At 39.1% G+C, this 23,643-nt stretch overlaps 2 protein-coding genes across 6 annotated transcripts in view; both read right to left on the reverse strand.

Moving 5' to 3' along the window:
* LOC121597079 (tyrosine-protein phosphatase Lar) overlaps nt 1–13,533 on the reverse strand; it is a 235,062-nt gene extending 221,529 nt beyond the window's left edge. For 2 of the 4 annotated variants that reach the window (XM_041922583.1, XM_041922580.1), the window contains exons 1-2: nt 13,442–13,533; nt 12,541–12,921 (exon numbers count right to left, since the gene is read on the reverse strand). The gene's annotated coding sequence lies outside the window, so the exon portion shown is untranslated. The remainder of the gene's footprint in view (nt 1–12,540; nt 12,922–13,441) is intronic. The other 2 variants (XM_041922582.1, XM_041922581.1) reach the window with 2 other exon arrangements.
* A 2,797-nt stretch (nt 13,534–16,330) lies between these two features.
* LOC121596957 lies at nt 16,331–23,342 on the reverse strand. 2 transcript variants are annotated; one of them, XM_041922383.1, is made up of 11 exons: nt 22,574–23,342; nt 20,379–21,000; nt 20,115–20,202; nt 19,621–19,756; nt 19,363–19,534; nt 19,122–19,274; nt 18,635–18,721; nt 18,195–18,565; nt 18,039–18,116; nt 17,558–17,870; nt 16,331–17,420 (listed from the first exon to the last, which is right to left on the reverse strand). In XM_041922383.1, exons 2-11 carry the CDS (start codon nt 20,601–20,603, stop codon nt 17,094–17,096), a joined length of 1,950 nt encoding a protein of 649 aa, XP_041778317.1. In that variant the 5' UTR covers nt 20,604–21,000; nt 22,574–23,342; the 3' UTR covers nt 16,331–17,093. The 2 variants fall into 2 exon arrangements, with proteins under 2 accessions (XP_041778317.1, XP_041778316.1); XM_041922382.1 differs by having other exon boundaries at nt 19,621–19,792.
* Nucleotides 23,343–23,643: the final 301 nt, after the last annotated feature.

The following is a 23,643-nucleotide window of genomic DNA, read 5'->3' on the forward strand; positions in this document are numbered from 1 at the left end:
CTAAGGCCAATATTATGTTAGGATCTGCAATCCGGCAAACTCTTGAGATTAAAGATCCAATATGTCTGAAAGCATTATATTCCGCATTAGTACGATCCATCCTAGAGTCTAACTCATTCTTTTTCTCCCCATACTGTCACGTGTGGACGGCTAGGATAGAAAGCATACACAAAATATTCTGCAGAATAGCAACATACCGATTACAATGGGCTCTATCACAACAATTAGATTGCCTATCACGGTGCATGCTTCTTGGTCTGCAAACCTTAGAACATAGACGTCAGGCATTACAGGCTACTTTTGTCGCGAAGTTAATCAGCGGTGACATAGACTCTCCCTACCTGCTAGAAAAGCTAAATCTTTATGCTCCGGAACGACCTCTCAGGACACGTGAGCTGAAAAGACCTACGTTCTCAAGATCTGCACATTCCTACAATGCGCCAATAAACCAAATGATACAAAGCTTTAACAAATACCAAAGATTCTTTGATTTCAATATTAGTATAAATAAAGGATTTATTGTATAGGTAAGTGTTCCAGCAAGTCTATGCAAGATACTAAATGACAAATAAACAAATAAACAAATGTTTCACCTTTATTAATTTTCATTCATTTGCATTCTTGTAAAGATCATGCTAAGTTCATTCAACAGTGCGCAAGGGTGGGAACAGCACAGTAGTACAAGTGAAATTTCAAATTCGAAAATTTGAAGGATTTTAACTTTTATATCATTCAGTTTCAGTATTCTGTAAGTTAATAATAACAATAATAATAAGACCACACCTATAAATAATAATAATTCCCATACGTAGGACTGACTATCCTGCTATGGTAGAAAATAAGTCACTGGAAGCCATGCTCACTTCACTAGTGGGTACTGGCAGGCCTTGACCGACAGCGGCTATTGTGCCAAAGAAGAAGAAGAAGAAGTCCTATGAATTATACCATATGGCGTTCAGAGCCTGGTTGATTCTACACTATATTTCACCATCTTAGTAAATGAAGGCCATATTCCTAATCAAGGCTTCGCTAGCACTATAACAACTATGGTAATTGCATATTTTCAACGATCAAGCTATCTGCCAAGTTTGTCCATGATCTCTTGTAATGATCATTATCTGTATCCATTGTTACGTTAAGCAAAAAACATGTAAAAGAAACTATCCGTCTTCAATAGTTTCAAGTACCAGCTTTCGTTTCATCCCCAACGGCAGTAGAGAACGAGCGCCCGGAATTAATTTCCATTGACTAACTTTCGTTTATCTACCCGGCCAACAACAAAAAATTGAAGCCTATGAATAATTCCTACCAAAAATCACCGCAACAAACAAGCGCCCCGAGGATATCCGGTAGCCGAAACGAACATCCTTTAACCAAAATAGACAGCATAAAAAAAGAAAGAAAGAGATAGTGTGTGCGTATAAGAGAGAGACAGGCGCTTCGAAAAAACAACGTGGCGTGCAAATGGATGAATGCTGCTTTTTGTGTCCATTTTTCATCCGGTCAAGCGTGCCACCGGTGCCAATGAAAGTGTAGCGAAATGCAGAGGGATAAACGAGAGAAAAGTCAACATTTTTCACATAATTAACTCCATCGTTATGGGAACCGGAGATCCAGCCTCCATTCAGCACGGATATGCATGGCGTATACGGAACCCAACGGAGCCCCGAATAAAACCAAAGATAAAACGCTCCGGCATTTTCGTACAGGCTATTTGGGTGGTTTTGCAGGCTTCGCGCAATGGAGTACGAGAGCAGCAAAAAAAAAACACCCGTGAAACTCGATTACTGGTGAAACATGCAACAAAAAAGCACCCAAGTGAGTATTTCGAAAGTAGTAGAAGTATCCTCAAAACAGTTGAAGCCTCATTACTGTACATTTATCATTGCAACCCGGCCGGCCTCGTAGGCGCAGGGGTACGCTGCTTCCTTTACCCCATTGCCCCCCTTCCATCTTCAGCTTCACCACAACACCGAATGGTTCAAACCATAATATGGGTGTACAACATTTAAGAAATAATCAGCTTAAAGAGGAATCCTCTTGAATCTTTCTCCTCGCCTGGACACGCCAAAGGACGAAACATCGGTAAGCAGAGTGGGCTGAATGTGTTCGCAAGTGGATAGCACATGCGAGAAAGACCGCTCAAGAGGTAAAAACGCCAGGAAATAAAGCAGCCAACGAGTTGCCGGCAGACCCATTAAGATAAATCTGTGAGTACCTAAGCCATAAAAACAAACGCTGGACGAATAGTGACAGCGCTTGCTTGGCCAGCGTTTCGTTGCGTTTCATTTTGGATCCTCAATTCTTCCTTACAGATTGTGTTTGTGTGTGTTTGGGTGTTTTTTTAGGAAAAAGGAAAAAGTACATCCCTACCTTGTCAGCATTTTCATCTGTGGCCAAGAGCGCTGCTTTGTAACTGTCGTTTCATGGAATCACCGTTCACCCAGTAATGAAGTATAAAAGTCGGACACAAAAATGGGACAATCGACTGTGCGGTGTGGAAAGGCAGGCATTATCAAGCACCCAAAACTCATCAAACGGCAGAAGTAAAGTGAAAGAAATTTTCTATTACATCCTAAAGGCATCAGACTTCAGGATCGTGCCTCTTGTTTTACATTTTTGCTTTCTATCACCAACATATAGAATGTTACACGCAGTTTGGGATTTATGTAAAGTTTTGAAAATTGATACACTCAGCACACATCACCCAAACGGGAAATGGTTTCTACGGAAGATAGCAAGAATGTTAAGGCGATATTATGCTTTTGAATAACAAAATATGTAACACAACCACAGGTAATGCTTACGCCCTGAGAAAAGCTCAAATTTCCAACTACACAGCTCGAATTATCAAACATTTCTTAATAATAATCCCTGTAAATAATTAAAAACTAGAAGGTTTTTATAAGAACTATAATGCAAAGAGGCCGTAAAAGGCAAATTGACATACCATAAAGCAATGTCAATACAAATGTTAATGATAACAAGAAAAACATTTGAAGAATATTCATAATTTAGTATGTTTAAGATGTTTTGGATGAGAAACCGCTTATTCAACTAAAAATATATAGCAAGAACACTATGAATATGTAGCAAACACTAACTGTACTAAATAAGTAGGTAAGACCGGCATAAACACGTAATTCGTTACACCAAATAAAAGAAGTGGAAGAAGAGTGTCTAAGTTTACAACTTTCTTCTTCTTCTTTGGCACTACAACCGCTGTCGGTCAAGGCCTGCCTGTACCCACTAGTGAAGTGAGCTTGGCTTTCAGTAACTTATTGTTACCATAGTGACTGTACCACCAGACCGACAAAGTTTGGAACACTAGTTCCAAAATTGAACGAAATAAATATACAAATTTGAATAGTGAATAGTGATATTTATGTAATACTCATACCTTTAAGAATACTTCGTAGTAAATCGAATCGTATTATGATAAGCAATACTTAGCATGAATAATATTTGTCTTATGAAAGGAAAGAAAAGAAACATACTTTCATATTACAAAAACAAGCCTCTGTAATTGATTTCCAAGCAAAGATGATTCTGCCGATGGGCGGAGTGGGATTCCGCCGAGAACTCCGTCGGCAAGGGACCTCACGAACGGCAAGTGGGACATGAATATTGGTATAAGTGACTAGGAAAATTGCAAAGGAAGTACGTAGGGTTGATTGAAACATCCATTTCAATCCAGGACCTACCTTTCACTTGACTCTTTGTCGTGGAAAACTCTCACCGTCTATAGGGGCTCCGTGTTATTTATGGGTTGTTGTACATATATGTGTCTCGCACCTCTTAGTTTTACATTTTGCATATGTACATTTGAGGACATATTCATAGATATCTTCTTTGTTGGAGTAACAACCTATGCGGACATGTAGACTGGTACAGGCTTTCCTAGACGTATTAGCACCACGCAATCGAATAGTCAGCTCTTGGTAGGAAGTGCCAGATGAGAATCGATACCGTCCATTACTGAAGCAGATGTGTCTATCGATTAGACTACTTGATTGTACCGTTCTATATAAATATAATATATTTATTATTATGTGTAATATATAAATATATGTCTACATATATTTATCACATATATCAAGTGATTAATGAATGAATTGTTTGTTCTATCTTTTCATTTTAAATATTATCTTGATAATAATCGTGACTTATTCCCTCTTAATTGGCAAATTGAATTTATTAATTAAATAATAAATTTAAAAATCCTTATTTTCATTTTAATTGTCTCAACGTCTCAAGGTACGTTAGCGTTTGATTATGTTATAATGCTGAGCTATATTTTTCATTGCACTTTTCGTACAAGTTATTTAACATATTCACATAACAGTATTAATTATCACAGTGAAATTAAAACAATGACCCATTGTTTACAAAATAAATTCCATTTTTATTATAACATCCCGTGAGCAATGTTTCATACAATGTAAAACAAACAGTTTTATAAAGTCCCTCGTAACGTACGCTTACAGCATCCCTTCATCTGTTTGGTACTTCATTGCCTAGATCACTCGCATCACATCTGTCTATCTTTAACGAATCGATTAAATCGAGCAATAATGGCATTGCCTACAATGCCATATTCCTCATAGTACCTTGAGAGCCCTTCATTTATCCTAGTGACATTTCAGCACATATTGACCTGGCGACACGGAAGATAGAAGATAGTGTTGAATTGAGTTGACTAAGCTTTTGATGGATGTTTCAACTAAAAAGGAGTGTTGAAACTGGAAGAATTGATTATCAATAAACTGATGCTTCTACATACGATGTGCGCTCCAAGCGCAACAAACTTGATACACAAGTCCTGTACCTTTGTAAGCATAGAATCCACGCTCACTTCCGGCACCGAAAGCCGATAACGTGCTGGAGCACGTCGAAAATTCGTCCGATGGTCAAGCTGATTGCACTCGCAATGGACCATCATGCCTCTAACCTAGCACACAACCATTTGGATGGCAAAATAGATATCGCAGTAGTTTACAGTATGTGCACCATACGGAAGCCAGCTGCACCGAGGTGTTCTATCTGCTCTGCGAGTTAGTCGAGTCTGTTGGCATTCGTTCAATTTTACTGAATCATACATGGACATTAGTTATCGGGAAATGGCAATAAATTTCCCAAAAATTCAATCTATTATCCGAACCCAACAGTACAGACTGGCGATTATACTTCTCCCTCACTCTATTTCTTACTGTCTATCTCTATCTCTCCTAGTCTCACTCTCTTTTTCCGTCTTTCGGTTTTCAATCATACCTCTTGCTTCGATTCATATCATACCAACCCACAACATGGAGAATGAAGCGTCAGAAAGGATCAACCGATGACCAACTATTGCCCTAGTAGTCTCACAGGATGTTGGATGCTTGAACAGCGAAACAAATAACCAGTCGCACACTCTCATACTCCTTTATTGCTTTTCAACACAAAATTGGACGAGTGCATTGCATTGCCATCGCACACAGGCCCAGGTGAATGGTTCCGTGCAGTATTGAAGTGGCGCTGCAAACAGGACCATGGCCAAAGACTAAACCCGCTCTAAATGGTTCTCCACAAATGATGGTAGAACAAACGGTCAGCATATTGCCGCGGTACAGAATGGACACAAATTTTCTACATTCACACCTTTGCAAAAGGCAGCATAATGTCCCGAATCGACAAGATAAAAGCTATCATCAGAAATCACTAGTTAGGGTGAATGCAAGTAAATTTAAGTAAATTCAATTAAATGTGCTACGCGGAATAATATATATTACTATAATAGTATTCGATAAACAAATACTATTACTACTACTACTACTATTACTACTACTAAAGTACACTGATGGATACATCTTAGACAACTTTTTGCTTGTTTTTTGTTAAAAAATATATTTTAAAACTCAAGTTTAATTCATACCATAACTGTACTGTATCTTATTAAACTACAACATATATTCCAATTTAGCATTTTTTTATTTGAGACTTAAACAACATTTACCAAAAATAAATATAAATTTTGGCCAGCCTTGCATGGGAAGTCTCTGAGTGTATTCCCCAAAGTCCATGCGTTTTCTGGCTCACAAACGTTTGATTTGAAAGTAACGGGGTATTCAACGCGGCTTCCGTTCCAGCAACATCGAACGATTGCAATACAATTCGAAAGGTTGAATGGTTATTCTTTTTTCTTTTGCACTCTCTTTACTTTTACTTCAGCAAACTGTGCCGAAAGGACGAACAAGCACGAATAACCAAATGGTGAAGATTACTCCAACAATTCTGACCAAACTCAAAGGTGCAGGCTGTGACTATATAGCTACGAGGAATAGACAAGCTCTAGTAAGCTGTGCAGCACTAGTCCCAAATGTGTTGCATCCGTGCCTGTTGGATGCTTTTATTAATGCAGAGTTTTATCGAACGGGTTTTCTGGAATTGCATGTTTTACTACCAATTTTGTGAAACAATCTTCAACGCATCGTGCTTTAACGTTTTTGGTACAACACGAGCTTACATCGTTATTATGCAAAGTAGGGATTATTTACATTAAGTAATACTCTTTTAATCCAGCCCATTCAGCAACAGAAGGATGTTTATAGATTACTGAAAGTAAAGCATTCCTAGTGATGATGCAGAAAAGTTGATCCCACATTTTCATTCTACTCATCCAGTGATGACGAAAACCATTATCTCAGAACAAGTAACTCCCGAGGTAGAATTTTACGTACAAAATTTTCATAGTGCGTACTAAAGGGTTTGTGCGCAAGGCGGTTGATGCTTTTGAACAATTAAAACTATTTATCAAGCACTATTTCCAGCTCTTGCTCGAAAGTATTACTAGCGATCAGGTTTAATGTATTTGAATTAAAAAAAAAAACACAATGTGTGGTTAGTTATATATTTTACAATTCCTCTTGAAAATCTATTTAAAGTATTAGCTCACTTTTCGATGCGATGAAATCAAAAAGTAATTTTTAACCTATTACCAAAAATACAATGGTTCTCGATCATTTTATTCTCAGCTTCAAAAAAGTGTGCATGTATTTAACGATTTACTTAAGTATCTTTATCAATCTTTCATGTATTTGAGCATATTTATCATATTTGTATGTTAGAGTATACTTACTTACTTACTTACTTATCCGATGTTACAACCGCTTTGCGGTCTGTCTCAGGAGTGCCCAAAACCGCTCACGGCTACAGTACACAATCAACCGTTTACAAGTATCATTGTTTAAAAATGGCTGTGCGTACTTAAATGTGTGTACTTGGTATATTGCACTGAAGCTACTGTAGGATTCGTTTAATAATTAAAATGAAGTTGAGGATTTTTGGAACTCATAGTATCAGAAGCTAAGTCTCGAAAGTCTGTATAGGCCGGCATGTCCGCGTAGGACGTTACGCCAAATAGAAGAAGAAACTTCTTCAGAAACTACTCATTATATTCAGTGGCGGATATAACGGTAGGCGGACTAGGCGGATTTAGGGGCCTCGTAGATCGCCATTCTATAGTATGCCGTATGGTCAGAGTACTAGCGACAAGGGCCCCCGGAAGGATGGCCGTTTGAGCCCCGATGCTGGCGAATCATTTGCGCCCCCCCCCCTCGACAGCAAAAAATTTAGAGCCTGTAACTGATGATCGAAGGGGCCCGACGGCATTTTAAGTTAAATCTACCAAAAGCAAGTTAAGTGCCGCTTCCCCCCGCCCCAACTACATTTACCATTTACAGGGGGCCTCAACTCGTCTTTCCGCCTAGGGCCCCCGATACTCTTAATCCGCCAATATATTGTCGAAACATTATGTCTAAAGTACAAAACATTATGTGCTAAAGTTGATACCTTATAGATAAAACTGAATAATTGAATATAACAATTTGACGACATTTACTGTAATATTCATAGCTGGTAGTGTGTGGGAAGGCAATAATATTAATAATTCAATGTTCTTATCTTTACCACTTATTTCAACTTTATATTAATTAAGAGCTTCTAGTATGTGCCCATTAATGCACATATGTAATGCAATGCTACATAGAAAACTATTTTTTTGTGAAAGTTCATTTATTAGAGGACAATAATCGTTGACGAAGCGATTGCTATATTGTCTACATAATGCCTTTATACCAGTCCATAGGCTTACGCGAGGAACAATAGAAGCCACTTTAATAAATTTAAACAACCTCGCAGCTATCCCGGTATCGCGAAGCACAGCAATCGCGATCACATTGCCGGGTATGGATTGAATTGAATCAAATGGTTTCACCCGAAATGGGCCCAGTTATCGTCAACTGTCAACAGGAACCGGGGCAATGCCGCATGATTTTTGTCGAGCACCAGAATTTTCCCCGGGGCAACAGGGGAGCGCTTAATTCGTGTGGGTCAATTTTTGGCTAGACTTGGTAGCGTTTGTGACTGGATCTAGCCAAACGAACAACGGTGTTCGTTGGGGGATTTTAACCGGATTTTCAGTTCGTTATCAATCCTACCGTGTTATTGCACAGAATAACCACCATTGTCACACACACACATATATACACACACACATGCACACACGCACATGTTCAAGTGCATCCTTTGACGTTCGTTTCAGTTGGCGTTGCCAAATAGTTGAACACAACAATCCCAATCCCTTCCGGTTCCGGTTACAGACGAATGACGGTGGTTTTGGGAGCGCAGCGGATACCAGTACCTCGAGCGTGAGCCTTAGCCTGGCATCACACAAACACAACATAATCTCAACACACCCGGAAGAGCAATCCTGTTTGTGGCTTACTCCGACGATACCACGTTCTTGCTCTCGGCCATCGCCCATTAGCAGACAACGTGATAGGTCATGGCGAGGGTCTCGGATTACCCCCACGGTATGATGACGTGGGGTATAGTGGCTGGTAGAGTCGTTGCACGGGATTGTCGGTACAAAATGGACTATGCACAAAATGTTTCCCAATTTTTTGCTAGAAAAAAGGCTTAAATTCCCAAAAACTTTACCGAATACCAAAGTGAAGAGTTGAACGCTTTTCTGCTGCACGAGAACATTCTCGGTCTGCTCTGCGAACGCTGGATGGGAATTCGTCGGCCCACTCACTAGTACATTCGCATTGTGTACCAACATTTCCAAACCATCCTTTGTTTTTTGTCTTCTTTCTGTTCTCTCCCTTACCAGTTGGCAATGCACGCGAAAGCTTGAGCAACAAATATCGCCACCCATCACTGTGAACAAATAAAACAATAACCGGTTGTTTATCCCGGTGCAAATTACAGTCCAGTTATCCGCCAAATAAATCGACGAAATGGGAATGAAGCTCACTACCACCCTTTCTTTGTTCTTTCTCGCAAAATCACCCTCGCCGTAAACCACTTTTGGTGTGTTATTTTTTTTTTCATTTTCAGCTAGTTTCGATATGACCATTCGAACTACGATCACTTTTAAAGTCTGTGTTATAAAATGTGTAAGCAGCAAGCAACACCTTCCGTTTAAAAATTATGATGTTTAAGCTCACAACAAATTTTCCAACGGTTTTTGTTAGCTTGTAGAAAGCTATAAAAGTGAATAATGAGCCATAGTTATTGTAATTGTTAATTGACTAGCAGGGAAAACTTATTTTTTTTCTCACCTACAGCCAGCTAGCTTGGAAAGTTAACACAATCTAGAATTTGACTGAAGTGTTGTCAATCTGAGTGAAATTCTTATTAAAATACTAGAAGTGCAAGTCAATTCCAAATTCAAATTAATCCAAACGTTTTCGACAGAATCTTATTATGTTAAACTATTTTTTTCTAGCATCTAATATTATATCGTCTTTAACAAGTTTTACAATATACTCATTTATATTACGTAACCATTTGGTCATTTTTTTTTGCTATGGAAGATGTGTAACTGAACCACGTTTGGCTTTTCCAGGACGAAGTTCATACGCCAGTAGACCACCTAGCTGTTCTAATATCACAAAATGTTGACTGATGCATAAAATAGTAAATGTTGTCAACAGCCTCAAGTGATCATTCACCACAACTAATTCGCTTAAAGATAATAATATTTGAAAAGTAAATCTCCAGAATTGTGCTTTGATGGGCTGTAGAACTAGGATTTGGGAATGCCATTTAACCTAAGAAACATGAAAGATCAAGTAAAATACTTGGCATTAAATTTATGATGAGATAATTTGTATCAAGCAGTGACATAGATATAGTTATTTTAACAGTTAAAAATATAATAATGAGCTTGATAACGAGCATTGGCTTGAACCTTCTAAAAAAGATTTATTATTTCACGTTGTGAAACCGGTTAGATTTACATTCAAACCATTACTATAACAAACGGATTGAAATACGCAATCATATTATTTAAGTTAGGGAAAAGGGTTTTTTTCTGTAAATCTTTAAGTGTTTATTAATACTGGTATGCATTATCAAAATTAAAATATCCGTTTTTTTATATGTCTATTGAATCTGATAGAAATTTGTAGTAGCGGTTGTAGCACCGGATTAATAAGTAGGAATAACACTATGGGATAACAATTTAAATTTATAAATCACCAGAAACAGTACAACGATAATGAAATAGCACACAGATAATGATGGTGGCGATACCACATAACTTACAGTATATATGATAGAATTTCGTTTAGATTTATGTTGTGATAGTGTTTTTAAACGTTTTAACGGTCACTAGTTTTATTATCTGGCCATTATAACTGTAGAAATAATTCGATTATTACACATAACCATTACTGATGTTATGCATATATGTCCAACCATCTGTTCTTCAGCTCGAAATCGAAATATTTTGTTAACATTAACTTTAATAAAAACCCCTTCTGTCATCCCAAATAAACGTCTTCCAACCTAAACTCAAATCCGCTACTTTGGACCCTTTTTGCTGCCATTGTACACTCTAGCGGAAAAGCGTTTGAGTGTAGCACTCGCTACTGGCAGGAAGAAGGGTAAAGACGTGCCTACAAGCGTCATATACCTACAATACGTACGAGCATGCGAGTTAACGTATATGAATCATAAATAATGCAATACATTGCTGAAATAAACTAAACATTATTCATGTTTAAAAGCACCTCGTGAAAAGAAGGCTGAGCGTACTTCGCTTGGCCTAGTACCTTTTGCCACTTCACAAACCGTGTCCCCCAAGGGCTCGGTGAGTTGCAGGAAAACTCTTTCCAGTGCTTTCCCGTGCACGATGACTAGCGGGCTGCCTGGTGGTGCGGTTGAGCTTTTCGATTTTGAAAGCACACGAACACAATGCCATCGCCCGCGTGCGGTGTATGTACAGGCCGGGAGGAGACGCAAAAATTCACACACCATGAATAACATTCACACTGTACCGATTGCTAAGTAGAATTATGATTATGTCGTGGGACTTGGTATGAAATAAATATTGTTAGAAGGTTTGGAAGGAAATCTGTTTTGTTGAATTCCTTTTTCAACACATTTGTCTACATTCTGAAAAAAAAACACCTAAACGAACCACTGGAGCATTTTATTTGGCAGTGAAAGTGCCCAAGTGAATCAATATTTGTAATTTACAACCATTCATTTCCAGTGTTGATTTGAAAAGACTGCTACTTGTTTCTTATCACTAAACCTTATAGATCCTTCTACTAAAAAACAAAGCGCTTTTTCCACCCATAACAGACTTTAAAATATAACAAATTCGTTGTAATCCCTTTCGAATGGATAAAACATTGATTTTACTGATTTTAAATAAAATTAATACACAATAAGTAGTGTGTTTCCATACGTGATTTGTTCAGTATTTCCTATCGATAAGGTTATAATTCAAACAAATATATCTATGCAATACGGGTAACTAGCTCAAGGTAGTGTGACCGTAGAAATGAAATGAATGAATCGCTGCGGTAAGCTACATTAACCGATGCATAAGACGCTAGCTGAAGTAGAAACCAAATTAAGGCAAAAAACACTCCTTTGATGTCGTTGGTAGCACTTCAAAGGACCCCGTCGAATGCTACAGTGTCGAAGTACACGGGAATACTCAAAGGTACTGCACCCAGAACGCAATGTTGCGATAGCTTCAATAGAGTTGTAGTTGCATTAGCAATAGAGGGTGTATTATTTCGATTGCACTCTGTAGCACATCATTGCAATCTGCACTGTGAAAGTGGTTATTTTTTAATAGTCCTCATTTCAATCGAACATTCTACGTTGGTTTTCTTGTTGCACTAGTGCTAGCAAACACTTTATGTAAACGTTATAAAAATTAAAAGTTAACTTCTACTCTTAAAAATCGAATAAGTGGCTTACTTCATTGTTATTACCCCGTATCGTATCAACTGACTACTACTGAATATATGGTTCAATTGCTTTCCATGTTCCAATACAAACATCACATTTATCGCTATTACTATACCTTATAATAATTCCCTTAAGGGATTATGACGATTGTACTTGGTGTTTTTTGTTGTTGCTGTTATTGTGAAAATCGTAATCCATTCGCGTACAATTGAAGCGCGCTGAAATTTACATACAATATCACCCCCTAGGGCCAGATTCGTTTCAATGATAAATGACATTTACCTTTCACTTGTTGCTGATGTTCTTTTTCTTCCTATCCTGCGTATCCCAACCGGTTCGACCCGAGCTAACGTTTGTTGAGGCGATTATTGAGGAAGGATTCACTGTTTCGCGGCACACTTCACACACTCTATTATCGCAAGCGACATCCTGAGACTACGAAAACAAACTTATCAACATCAACATAAAGCACTCGCACACCACACACGTACGGCAGAAACAACATTTGCACTTCGGTAACTGACTGTGGAACAACACCAATCACCAATACACTTCACCACTTACTCGATGCAAATGAAAACATAACCAATTAATATTGATAACTGTGCGGCAAATGCCGCTTCGAAACCTAATGCTTTACACCCATTGAGTGATGAGTAATCACTGTAACAAAGTAAAAAAAGAACATAAAACGAGGGGAAAACTATTTGAAAAAAACTGAAATATTTCAAATAAAACCCTTCGCAAACACAAAATACACTACACTCAGAAAGATGCAACGCCCGATGCGTTCTGTAGCAGCAAATAGTAATTTCTTAACAACTAGCACCATTTGCGCCGACACATAACCCCTGTTGGGTAACCACGCTCCGATGGGATTTACTGCTCGTGCTCAGGACGATATCACTGTCAGTCGTTAGAACGGGACTACAAGATGATGGCATCGATCGATCGATAGCAGACGCATTGGCCGTAGATTACCGACAGACATGCCAGTCTCGACCCAGATCGACTTTTACTGTGCATTGCCGTTTATCAGCTGTTGTTCTTGGCACTGGATTTATATACGTAATATAAAACAGTTGCTCCGGAGAGCCTCTGGTTTGCTAGTTCACATCAATCAACATAATGCTGTGGCCTGCACATCTGTATTCTGCTTCGTCAAGCGCTTGTTTTACACTACCTAAAATAGATCACACAAAAAATAACAACACTTTAGTGTAGCAGCTTCTGTTGGAATACACGTACGCTCAGAGCAATTGTGCAATCCTTCCGACAGCCATTCAATGACTGAGGCAAGCTGCCATCGTGCAAGATAGATCGTGCAAAAAGGACATCCTTCGTTGGAGAATTCAGGAGAATTTTACGAGAGAACTAGCTGTTGCGAGAATCGTGAGAGTTGGGAAATTCCGTACACTGAAGGAAAAATATGAAAGAGAAAATACGCTCGGGAAAGTAAATAGCATACAGTGAGGATGCGTAACACAGTGTTGTTGATAGAAAGCCACGTGGCTTTTAAGAATGTATTGGTAGAAGGAAACCTATACATTATCACGAGCAATTTTATTTCACAAAGAACTGTACAGTTTCTATTAGATGACTATCCAAATGTGACTGATGTTTGAATGTTACAACCTTATTTTAGGTTTTTCACTGCAAAATTACATTTATAAATCGCTAAAATTACTATGTAAGGTTATGTTACAGTAAAGTAACGTGAAGCTTTTAATATAATACAACATCACTCTGAACGAATGTTGAATACTCCCTTGAATCAAACGATTATTAAGTATTATATTAAAAAAGGTAGAATTTCTTTTTGACCAACAGTCTCAATTTTTTTAGCTAAGAACAGTTCCGTCAACGCGAAGTCGTGCTGTTATTTTGACAATTAAATTGCCGAAACCCAATGTCTCTTTGCAAATCGAGGTTTCCTGATTCTCCGTTACTAAATTGTAGTAATAATTCATTCGTTTTGATTACGTTTAATACGATACACTATTTGCATTAACAACATACCGATTTTTCTAATTTAGTTTTTACCTACTACTTCCACATTGCTCAAATAATAATGCATCGTCGCATGCCATCGTTCAAGATATTTATTTACGTATTTTCCAGATGCTCAATTCACTTCTTATAATAGACCTTATCCTTAAACTTCTTTCACCACTTTTACATCTAGCCTTTAAGGCCGGACAACACAGGGTAGCGAATTGAGCTATACTTCCAGTACATTGTTGCCTTTCTCCAATTAATATATTTTAAAAGCTAAATATCACATCGGCCAAACAACATCTAGCTGTGCTCGATAAAGCAGGAACATTTAAGTATAACCAAATCCTTCAACACAGATGCTTAAATTGCATTAATCACGAGTTTACTGATCCGTAAGTTTACTGATATTGCAAAGCTGTACACAGTTTAACTGGTATTTTCGACATTATTTCGATGATTATGCCGGCAAAAGATAAAGATATTTTAAAAAATACAAACCACAGTGAAGTTGTTGTGCTGGACCAAATTTAAATTAATAATCATACAATCATAGAAACCGCAGGGCTCATGTTTACTTCATAGCAGGTGTAGTGTACGATCTAGGCGTAGCGACGATCCGTTTTTAGTAAATAATCTATGTGTTATCGTTTTTCGCATAACATCATTGAATCGTCAAATTTTAAAGGAAGCTTTCACGAACATTAACATATACTGCATTAACATGTACTGCAGTAACACACCATTGAATGCTATGAATCGTAGATTTGATCAGTATTTGACTACCAGCTTGACTTCATCGTATAACACAATTTGAATTATCCCACACATATCCATTACAGATTCGTAAATGCAAATGAAACGTGTTTCTATCTAGACTTAAACATAACATATTTTGTTAAACCGAATTTCAGTGAATGAAATAACAATAAATAACTATAAACAATAGATCTACATATATGCAGGCAATCAACCAACATGCTGAAAGAAAATAGTCTCTTGCATAAAACGGAAGAAACATCAACATAATCGTTTTTCATTTTAATGTTATCGTGACGCAATGTGAACTTGAACAACATACATGAATAGCTTTTAAACAATTTCGGACATACACTGTGGGACTGTTACCAATTGTTTAACAGTTGGCGACTGATATTTGCCATAGACGAGCAATCATATTTGGTTTAAATCATTAAAAACAAACTGGTGGTCGAATGTGGTGTCTTTCGAATAAGCCACTAGATTTACTCACATACACGTACATTCAAGGAAAAGAATTAGTAATCTCTACATGTAAGAAATGAAATGAGTTTTATTTCATTCGCTTCGCGGGTAACTGCTGCGACCGTTGGCTACGGAAGGTTATTTCAATAAAGAATTATTATCAGCGTAGGTTCAAATGCATAGGATACTTACTTCTGTTTTCATACCATTGTATTAATCATACCCTCTCATAACACATACCACTTGGCATTCATATTTTGTAAAATATTACCTGTTCCATTTCTTTATTATATGCCGTTGCATTCCCTCCCACCCGTTTGATTTGCTCTCTTCGCTCCTGTTTCGATCCGTGAATTCAATCCAGCCCATCCCATGAGTATGATAAATATTTTACTGTATCAATTAAAAACTGATTCACAGAACTTGCACCTAAAAGTTTGCTTGTTATGTAGAGATAATTACACTGAACTGCATACAACTATCCGTAAAAGCGTACAAAATCTCGCCACGCAAACGTATAAGGAATGTGAAACGTATTAGTGCTTCTCAGTTTGTTACATTCCGCCTTTCGGCATATCCCTACCTTTTCGTCTGGGGTAAGTTAAGAAGCGATATACCTATAGAACTGTTGTGTCTGTTTTATGCAATCAAACTCGTTGGAATGTCCGTTGAAATAATGCAGTGTTATTATAACGTCTGGTCGTGTTGTTCTAGTAAAGAATGCTAACCTGTAAACTTGATAGATATTGAGAAAGAAAACATAAAACAATAGTTGTATGATGTATGCATTCCTTATTCTGATATGCGGTGTTCTAAACCCTTTTTTAGCTGCGTTTCTTCTGTTGATTATCGCCATTACAGTTGCTTCTAGTAGCTCTGATAACTTGCTTCCCGCTTTGTAGGGCAGCGTCGTTATTATTTCTAGAGTCTGTTGCACTAATAGCGTGTGTGCAAAATTATCTCCAATCGAAGATATTCTCGATCGGCGAATGGTGACAAATGGAAGAGTTAGAAAATTCGTTTGCTCCTATGCTGCGTATTTGTTAGTTTGCTACTTCGAGTCAATCAGCTCGAACGTTTTGAAACTATAAGGAACTGGTTATGCTACTGTAACAAGGTGTACAACGTATGACAGCTAACTGGAATATACGGTCAGCAGATGACAAACGGTAAACCAAACGTGTAAGGAACTTTTAGGGCCAATTTTTAAATGTACTCATTGAAGCAATCGCCAATAGTGTAAAGATTCTTGTTTGCTAATTAAAAAAAAAACATATTTTGAGAGATCGTTCTAAAACATACTAACATTAATAATAGAAAACTAGAAGGAAGCAATAATTTCATACATCATACCTATTGGTTTCGCTTTTCTGTGTTTAAATCGTGTACTCTAGCACATTGGAGTCACATTGGTGTTTCTCTCACCATATTTTATGCAAACTATCCCAAAATACAATAACGTTCGGAATTTCGCTACGCAATCCTTGTCAGCTCTGTTGTCACTTTTCATTCTAGGCTGTATAGATTAAGGAAACTAATAAAGTTATTGCAAACTATAAAAATCATTAAATGAGTATTTGCCCATGTTTCGACTCCCTTAGTTATGATGTTCATCCTTAACGAGTCTTGAGAATGACTTCCATTGGAACGGTCGCCGATTGCTGTGTTATTGCGCTGTTACTAATCCCGTTTGGATGGGGTTTGGTTGTTTCCGCCGGCTTCTTATCGTTTTCCGGTTTGAGTGGAATTCTTATTTTAAGTTCTTTTTTGCGCGTTGGAGGCGGCTTTGTAGGTGCCCTAGGAACATCAGGTAAACTACAGACATCCTTTAGGTAGTTGTACACCGTTCCCACTCGATCCAGCAAGCGGTTAGAATAGCGATGAGCGGTACGATCGACGACCGATGGTGTTTTAATGCAATCATCTCCACCGAATTCACATACCTACAAATGTAAAAATAAAACATTCAAATCGAAACATATTTGATCGTAGGATAAGAAGATATTTCTAAAGAAAAGCAGAAATAAATTCAAAAGAATTTATGTTTTACAGGTGCGTTTCGATAGCTTTTTCGGCCTACCCGGTAATGATGCAAAATAGCTGCATCCGCCGGAACGTTCAAGGACCCTCGACCCGGACAAAACTCCCACACGAAATGATTCCCTGCCTCGATGACAGCTTCCGGTTTGCAGATGTATTTCGACCGCTGTTTCTGTGGATGCAGTTTCGATCTTCGGCGAGTCTTCCGTTGCGTTGTCAGCGCTGCCCGCAAGTGTGCCTGTCTGTCTGATGCCGTGTACATGTGCTCATCGTCAGCAAATTGTAGATAGAAAAATGCGTTCTGAAAAGAATACGCTCCCGTGTTGCGATTATTGATGCGCTTCGACAACCATCTGAACCGACGTAGCGTGGGTGACCAGGGCAGGATGTAAGAAGAAAACAAAACACGTAATTATCGTCATAAGCAGAGCATCGAGTGTTATTCAACACTCTCACTCTTGCGCTTCACCGTAGCATATTTTTCAAAGGCATACTGAAGTGCATACTTCGGAACCACTTACGTGATGAGATCGATCAAAGTGTCATTGTGGTGCGGTATGATAAACTCGTCCAAGTCAATCAAAGCAACATGTGAATATCTGCAGGATGGGATAGCATAATTGATTATTATCTCGCATTTGCTGCAACTTGAAACTGCCCCAGAGCATCGCACTTACCTGTACATACTTCTATACAAGCAGTCATTGAGTGATGCAAATAGCCCCTCGGTACGAATCTCTTTTTGGGAACGCATTCGTAAATTCCATGGCAAAATATTTACAGTAATTTTTGGCTTTAGTTGTGCAGTATTGTCTTCATTGTATTTGGTAGGCATGTGATAAGAAGCATCGGTCGTATCGACCATTGAGCTGTTGCGTGCCTTTGCCGGGCTAGCATCCTCGTACGGTACGATGTGCTGTGGCAGATCGCCATTTACGTAATGTTGTAGCACGCAGGACGCTTTTGGCCCAATCGTGTGGTTGTAGAAAGTAAAGTGACTTACGCCCAGCAAGTTATTGAGCTCCAGAAACTCCAACAAGTACAGGGCCTATGAAAAGAAAGGAATACCAAATTTAAAACAGGCAGTCTACAACAAAGTGTTGATATGTGGTATTACCTGATCATAGTTGAAATGTAAGGGTTTTACACATACCCCGATGCTGTTTGGGATGTTGCTAAATGTGCGATTTGTAAAATCAGGATCCTACGTTGGCGGCAAAGAAAAGAATAAACAGTAGGTAAAAAAGTTCATTTGTAGCATTAGGTCTTTTTTATTTCCTGCATTATTGATAGTTCGAGAAGTTCGATGAAGTTCGAGAATACGAATCAAATTAACTAAGAGATATTAAGAAGATAGTCTAGATATAATGCCTGAGTCAAGAATACCTCATCAACCTCATATTTTTATCTTACAGAAACTATATGGCCGCAAAAAAACTTAAAAAAACTCGGTAATATTGCAATATTTATCGGTAAATATCTATATTGTACTGCACCTTTGTAACAATTGATAAAAACAACAACATAGAAACTTATTTTTTCTGTGTTTGAAAGGGTACGAGTATCACCTTACGTTACATCATTTATAGCATGAAAGTACTTACGTTGTCTGTATTCCGCAGCAAAAGTACGTTGCCCGGGGCCGCTCTTATCTTACTAACCACACTCACAGCGTGAGGAATTTCTGGGTACGGTCCCCTTATGGGACACAGGATAAAGCAAGCGCTATATTTAAGATTCCAGTTCTCTCGAATGATCTATAATGTAAGCGTTGGGAGAAGATTACCAAAAACCTTATTCTAGTCGCTAAATCACCATTACGCTGCAAACTCCCTGCTTACTCACCTTCACGCGTGCCATCACCGAAGCCGATCGATATTTCGTACTGTTTACCCCAGTTTGGTACCAAAACCGGCACCATACTTTTTCCGGACCACGTGTTTTGGTTGCCCCAATAACACGCACCAGCTTGCCGTCACGTCGATCATAAAAGGCGGAAAACACAAAAAACTTGTACCTGTCGAAAAAAGTAAAATACGCAGAACGAAACCGGGTTCATCGTCGCACTATCGTGTCGAATGCACTCGTAGTCAAAGCAATTACCTTGTACCGTTAACTATCTCCCACGAGCCGTCCGTTGGCTTCATGTCGGCCGGAAAGCGGGGCAGCGTTTGCTCGATCTTCGATGGCAACATCTGACCCCAAGGCACAACGGGAGGGTTCCGCGGCTCGGCCGAATCTGTTAGCACGGATATGCCAATAGAGTTTTTCAGATCTTCGAAATTGATAGGAGAAAAGTACAACCATTCACTAACGGCAATGTCTACCCAAGGATTACACAGTGAGAATAGAACCAAGTGCGTAGCAAGCAAGGGAAATGCAGACTACAGATTCTTGCATTAATTGAACCTTATCCTTAGTGAAATTATGTGTAGTTAAAATTAAAATAACATGAAATGTGTAACGATTCAAACCCAACCGAGTGATACTGCTATTGGTAAAACAAATCGTTCATATAAACATAATACAAGCAGCAAATATAGCAACCAAAAACTATGTTTTCGCTAAAGTCGACGAGCCGACGCAAAGCAGTATACCTTTTTGATTCTTAAGAATGTTCTTCACAGCTGCACCGCCGTACTTGGTCTCCCGCACGAAGATTCCTGTGTCGTCTAGATAGTCATCCTGTGGAGCACACACACACACGAGGCAAATCCCGAGCCCGATTCGAACGAGCATTAGAAAGCAAAGGGTTAGTGTCGATTGTTTCCGCTACCGTGGTACTACCCGGCTCATTTAGCTGTATCGACTGCTATCGTATTAAGCCTCCACGCTTACGGAATAATTTAGCTTCAGCTTACCTTCACGTCGTCATAGTCCGGGACAGATTCACCGAACCGGCCTCCATTGCTGCCGTGCCGCACGATGATGCTACCCGACCGGCCCCGGTCATCTATCATGAGCACCTCCGTCAGGATGATCAGCCCGAAGACGGCGAAGAACGCTACGACAATCAGGAAGCTCATGCCCGCTCGCTCCCGCGCTCCCCATGACGTTTTCTTCATGCGCTTCGTACGGGAGGACATCGCCGCTACTGCTGCTGCTTCCTATCACTTCAATCGGCGTGGCGTGGATTATACCTTCCTTCTCTGTGTCCGATGTCTGACGGTGTCTTAGCGAACGAAACCACCGGCAGCAAACTTGGGTCGCAACGTGTCGTGACGTGTGGAGAGTCAAGGATACCGAAGACTCAATCAATGACGCCGTGTGGAAGGAGTCCTCTGATAGTGAACTGATGGTTGCATGCACCCACACACACGAACGCACAGCGATACATTCGTGAGGACAATGTCTCGTTAGCGGTGTCCTGATGGCCGGGATGGTACACGAGTGATGGGCCGTTCGGTTTTATCCTTTCAACACGGCAGTCCACTTCCATCTGCTTTGCGGCATTGTGGTTGACATTTAACCCGTAGATCGTGGCTATACGATACGGAAAGGACACGATCATATACATATGCATTAACAGAAGCTACATTGAATTCATGAAATTGCCGGTGTAGCCGACGGCTGCAGTGCGAAGCCTTTGCAAACACTTGCAAGAGATAATGCTCATCACAAATAACGACAAGCACATGCACTCGTTCCGTTGCCGGCTTCGGTTGCCTTGGCTGAGCGGGGTATCGCCAACCGCACCCGGGTAGGCCATCCATTGCAGCCATCCTGGTGGCGCAATGATAATAATAGAGTGGAAAGCGTACTGCGCTTCGTTGTGCAAGGCTCGTAAAATTTTAAACATCACTTGCAGCGCACAACGCAAACCATGTGAACGTGGAGGACAACTTAAAGACGCTTTTCGACGTGGCATGCAATCGGCGTCGAAGAAATCGTTTTCAGTTTGGTAGTGTATCTTTAAAGACATCTGTTATGCAATGCTAGATATTGCAAACGGGAATTTTTGCTTTCATTTATATCAATTACAAAACTATATATGGTTTAATATATGTTTTGGAAACAATAACAACTTTATATAATATTTTGATAATAATCAAAGATGTAAAAATATTACGATAAAGCAAAAGACATAATGTGAGATATGAAGACAAAAGTTCTTTTGCTACATCATTTGAGGTTTTATCATCATGCTCTCACAAACTCTAATAATCTTTTATCAGCTAGGAGTAGAAGCTTATCTTGCGTAGTAGCGGTCGGGATCGATAAATATTTACCATGCATCTGCCACTACGTCTCCTAGGGAATTTATGCTGGTTTGCATACGAAATGCTCGAAAATGTTCCTGCCATCTCCTCCGCTTGGGATACACTTCAAACTTTCCACCCGCCTTGTGCACCTAATTTATTGTGTTCGTTGTGCCACATATTACGTTCTTCCGCAACAGGACCATCCAACTAACAAAGATATCGCTGCTGCAACACCGATGGGCTTGGCCGGTACGGCCGCTATTCCGGTTGACACTCATCAATAAAGTATCTAATATATTGCCCCAAATAAACCCCATCCTTTACCCCATGCAGTTGTGCGAAAAAAGAATCCGTGCTGCTGGTTTGATCTTGGTCAAACTTTTTCCGTTGTATAACAAAGTACAATCATTTCGTAGGACACGTGAAAGTGAGCAGTATCTAAAGGGTGTGTTTTTAATGAATCCCATGACCACGATAAATGTCAAGGATCATCCACTTTCTCATTTCTATGCAATTCTTTGCTTCTAGTTGCTTGAATCAAATGTGTCTTTCCCACGAAGAAATGTAGGTCACGGCTGGCATTTTTGTTTTCGCTTAGCAAACGCCTTGAAATGGCCGGTCGAGAGGCAAACTGTTGCCAGCAAGGATAGTCCGTGCGGATTAAATGTGTTGCAAATCTATTTTCCTCTTTGCTCAAACATTCAGGATGCTCGTAGGTATGGTATGGTCTGTTGCGCTTGTGGATATTTTAGTTTAGACAACCATCCACTATTATGCTATGTTCATCCGCAATTCCGACAAACGTCATGCCGGTTATGAAACAAACAAATAAAATAATGTAATCCACTACTTACGGTCGTCGTGTTAGGCCAAATATTAGCAAACGTAGCCTCCGGTGTTACCATCAACAACATTAGAAGCTTATTCTGTCGTTTGTCGAATTATTTCACTTTTTCCCCTTTAGTTACACACACAATACACAGCGGTACATGTGTGGAACGGTGGGAGGATTTATGTTTGTCAACCAATAATAACTGAAAGACAGCTCCGCTTCTGTGCAAATCTTCACGTTTAGTTCCCTTCACTTTAACAACCCCTCTCCGAAATAAGCATCAATTTCCACAATATTAGTATGATTTTATTTCACAACACTTTCATGTCGCCGCACGGGCAGGACACATCCTTTGAGCACAAGCACATTTCACACGAGTCGGGGTGGAACCAACCCTAGACGGCCATATTTAGTAGCAAACAGCTAGCATTGTTTTGACGAGCAGCATACAGGATGAACACTGACACTGGACCGACGAAAACTAGCTCTGTTTTCCGTGCACTGTTACGACAGTCTGAATGCGTGTTGGTGTGTGACATAACGACGGTACATATCTATGCACAAAATCACTAACACCAATGGAAATCTCTTCGCTCTGTTCGAGGAAACGGCGCAAAAAGGATAGCCGCATTTTAGCTTCTATCGTTATTATTTCTCATCTTTTTCACCAGCAGGACTGCATTTTTTAATGTTTTTACCTTAAATTTTATATCCTTATGGGTGCTTTGTATGCTTCCCACACGAATGCAATAGATAATTTTAGCACGTGCCATTTGTCATTGTGAGCAGGATGGAAGTTGATATGTTTATGTAGTACTGCGCATGTGTACAGTGGGGTTTTCTTTTAAATCTACCAATACTTAAACATTTATTTGACATCTATTAGCTCGAAACAATATTTTCGACAGTTGTCAGATTTTATTTATTATTATTTTTTACAACTTCCTGATGACCAAATCAGTTCTTTTTGCCAATCATTTAGATTCTGGAGAGTTTTAAAAAATATGAAGAGCTGTTTTTTTTCTTTTTTAATATTTTTTTGTTATTTTAGCTGCACAACAACTAACATACTGGCTAGAATTATTAGTATCA

The sequence above is a fragment of the Anopheles merus genome, chromosome 3R (genome assembly GCF_017562075.2).
Source record: "Anopheles merus strain MAF chromosome 3R, AmerM5.1, whole genome shotgun sequence".
NCBI classification, from domain to species: domain Eukaryota; kingdom Metazoa; phylum Arthropoda; class Insecta; order Diptera; family Culicidae; genus Anopheles; species Anopheles merus.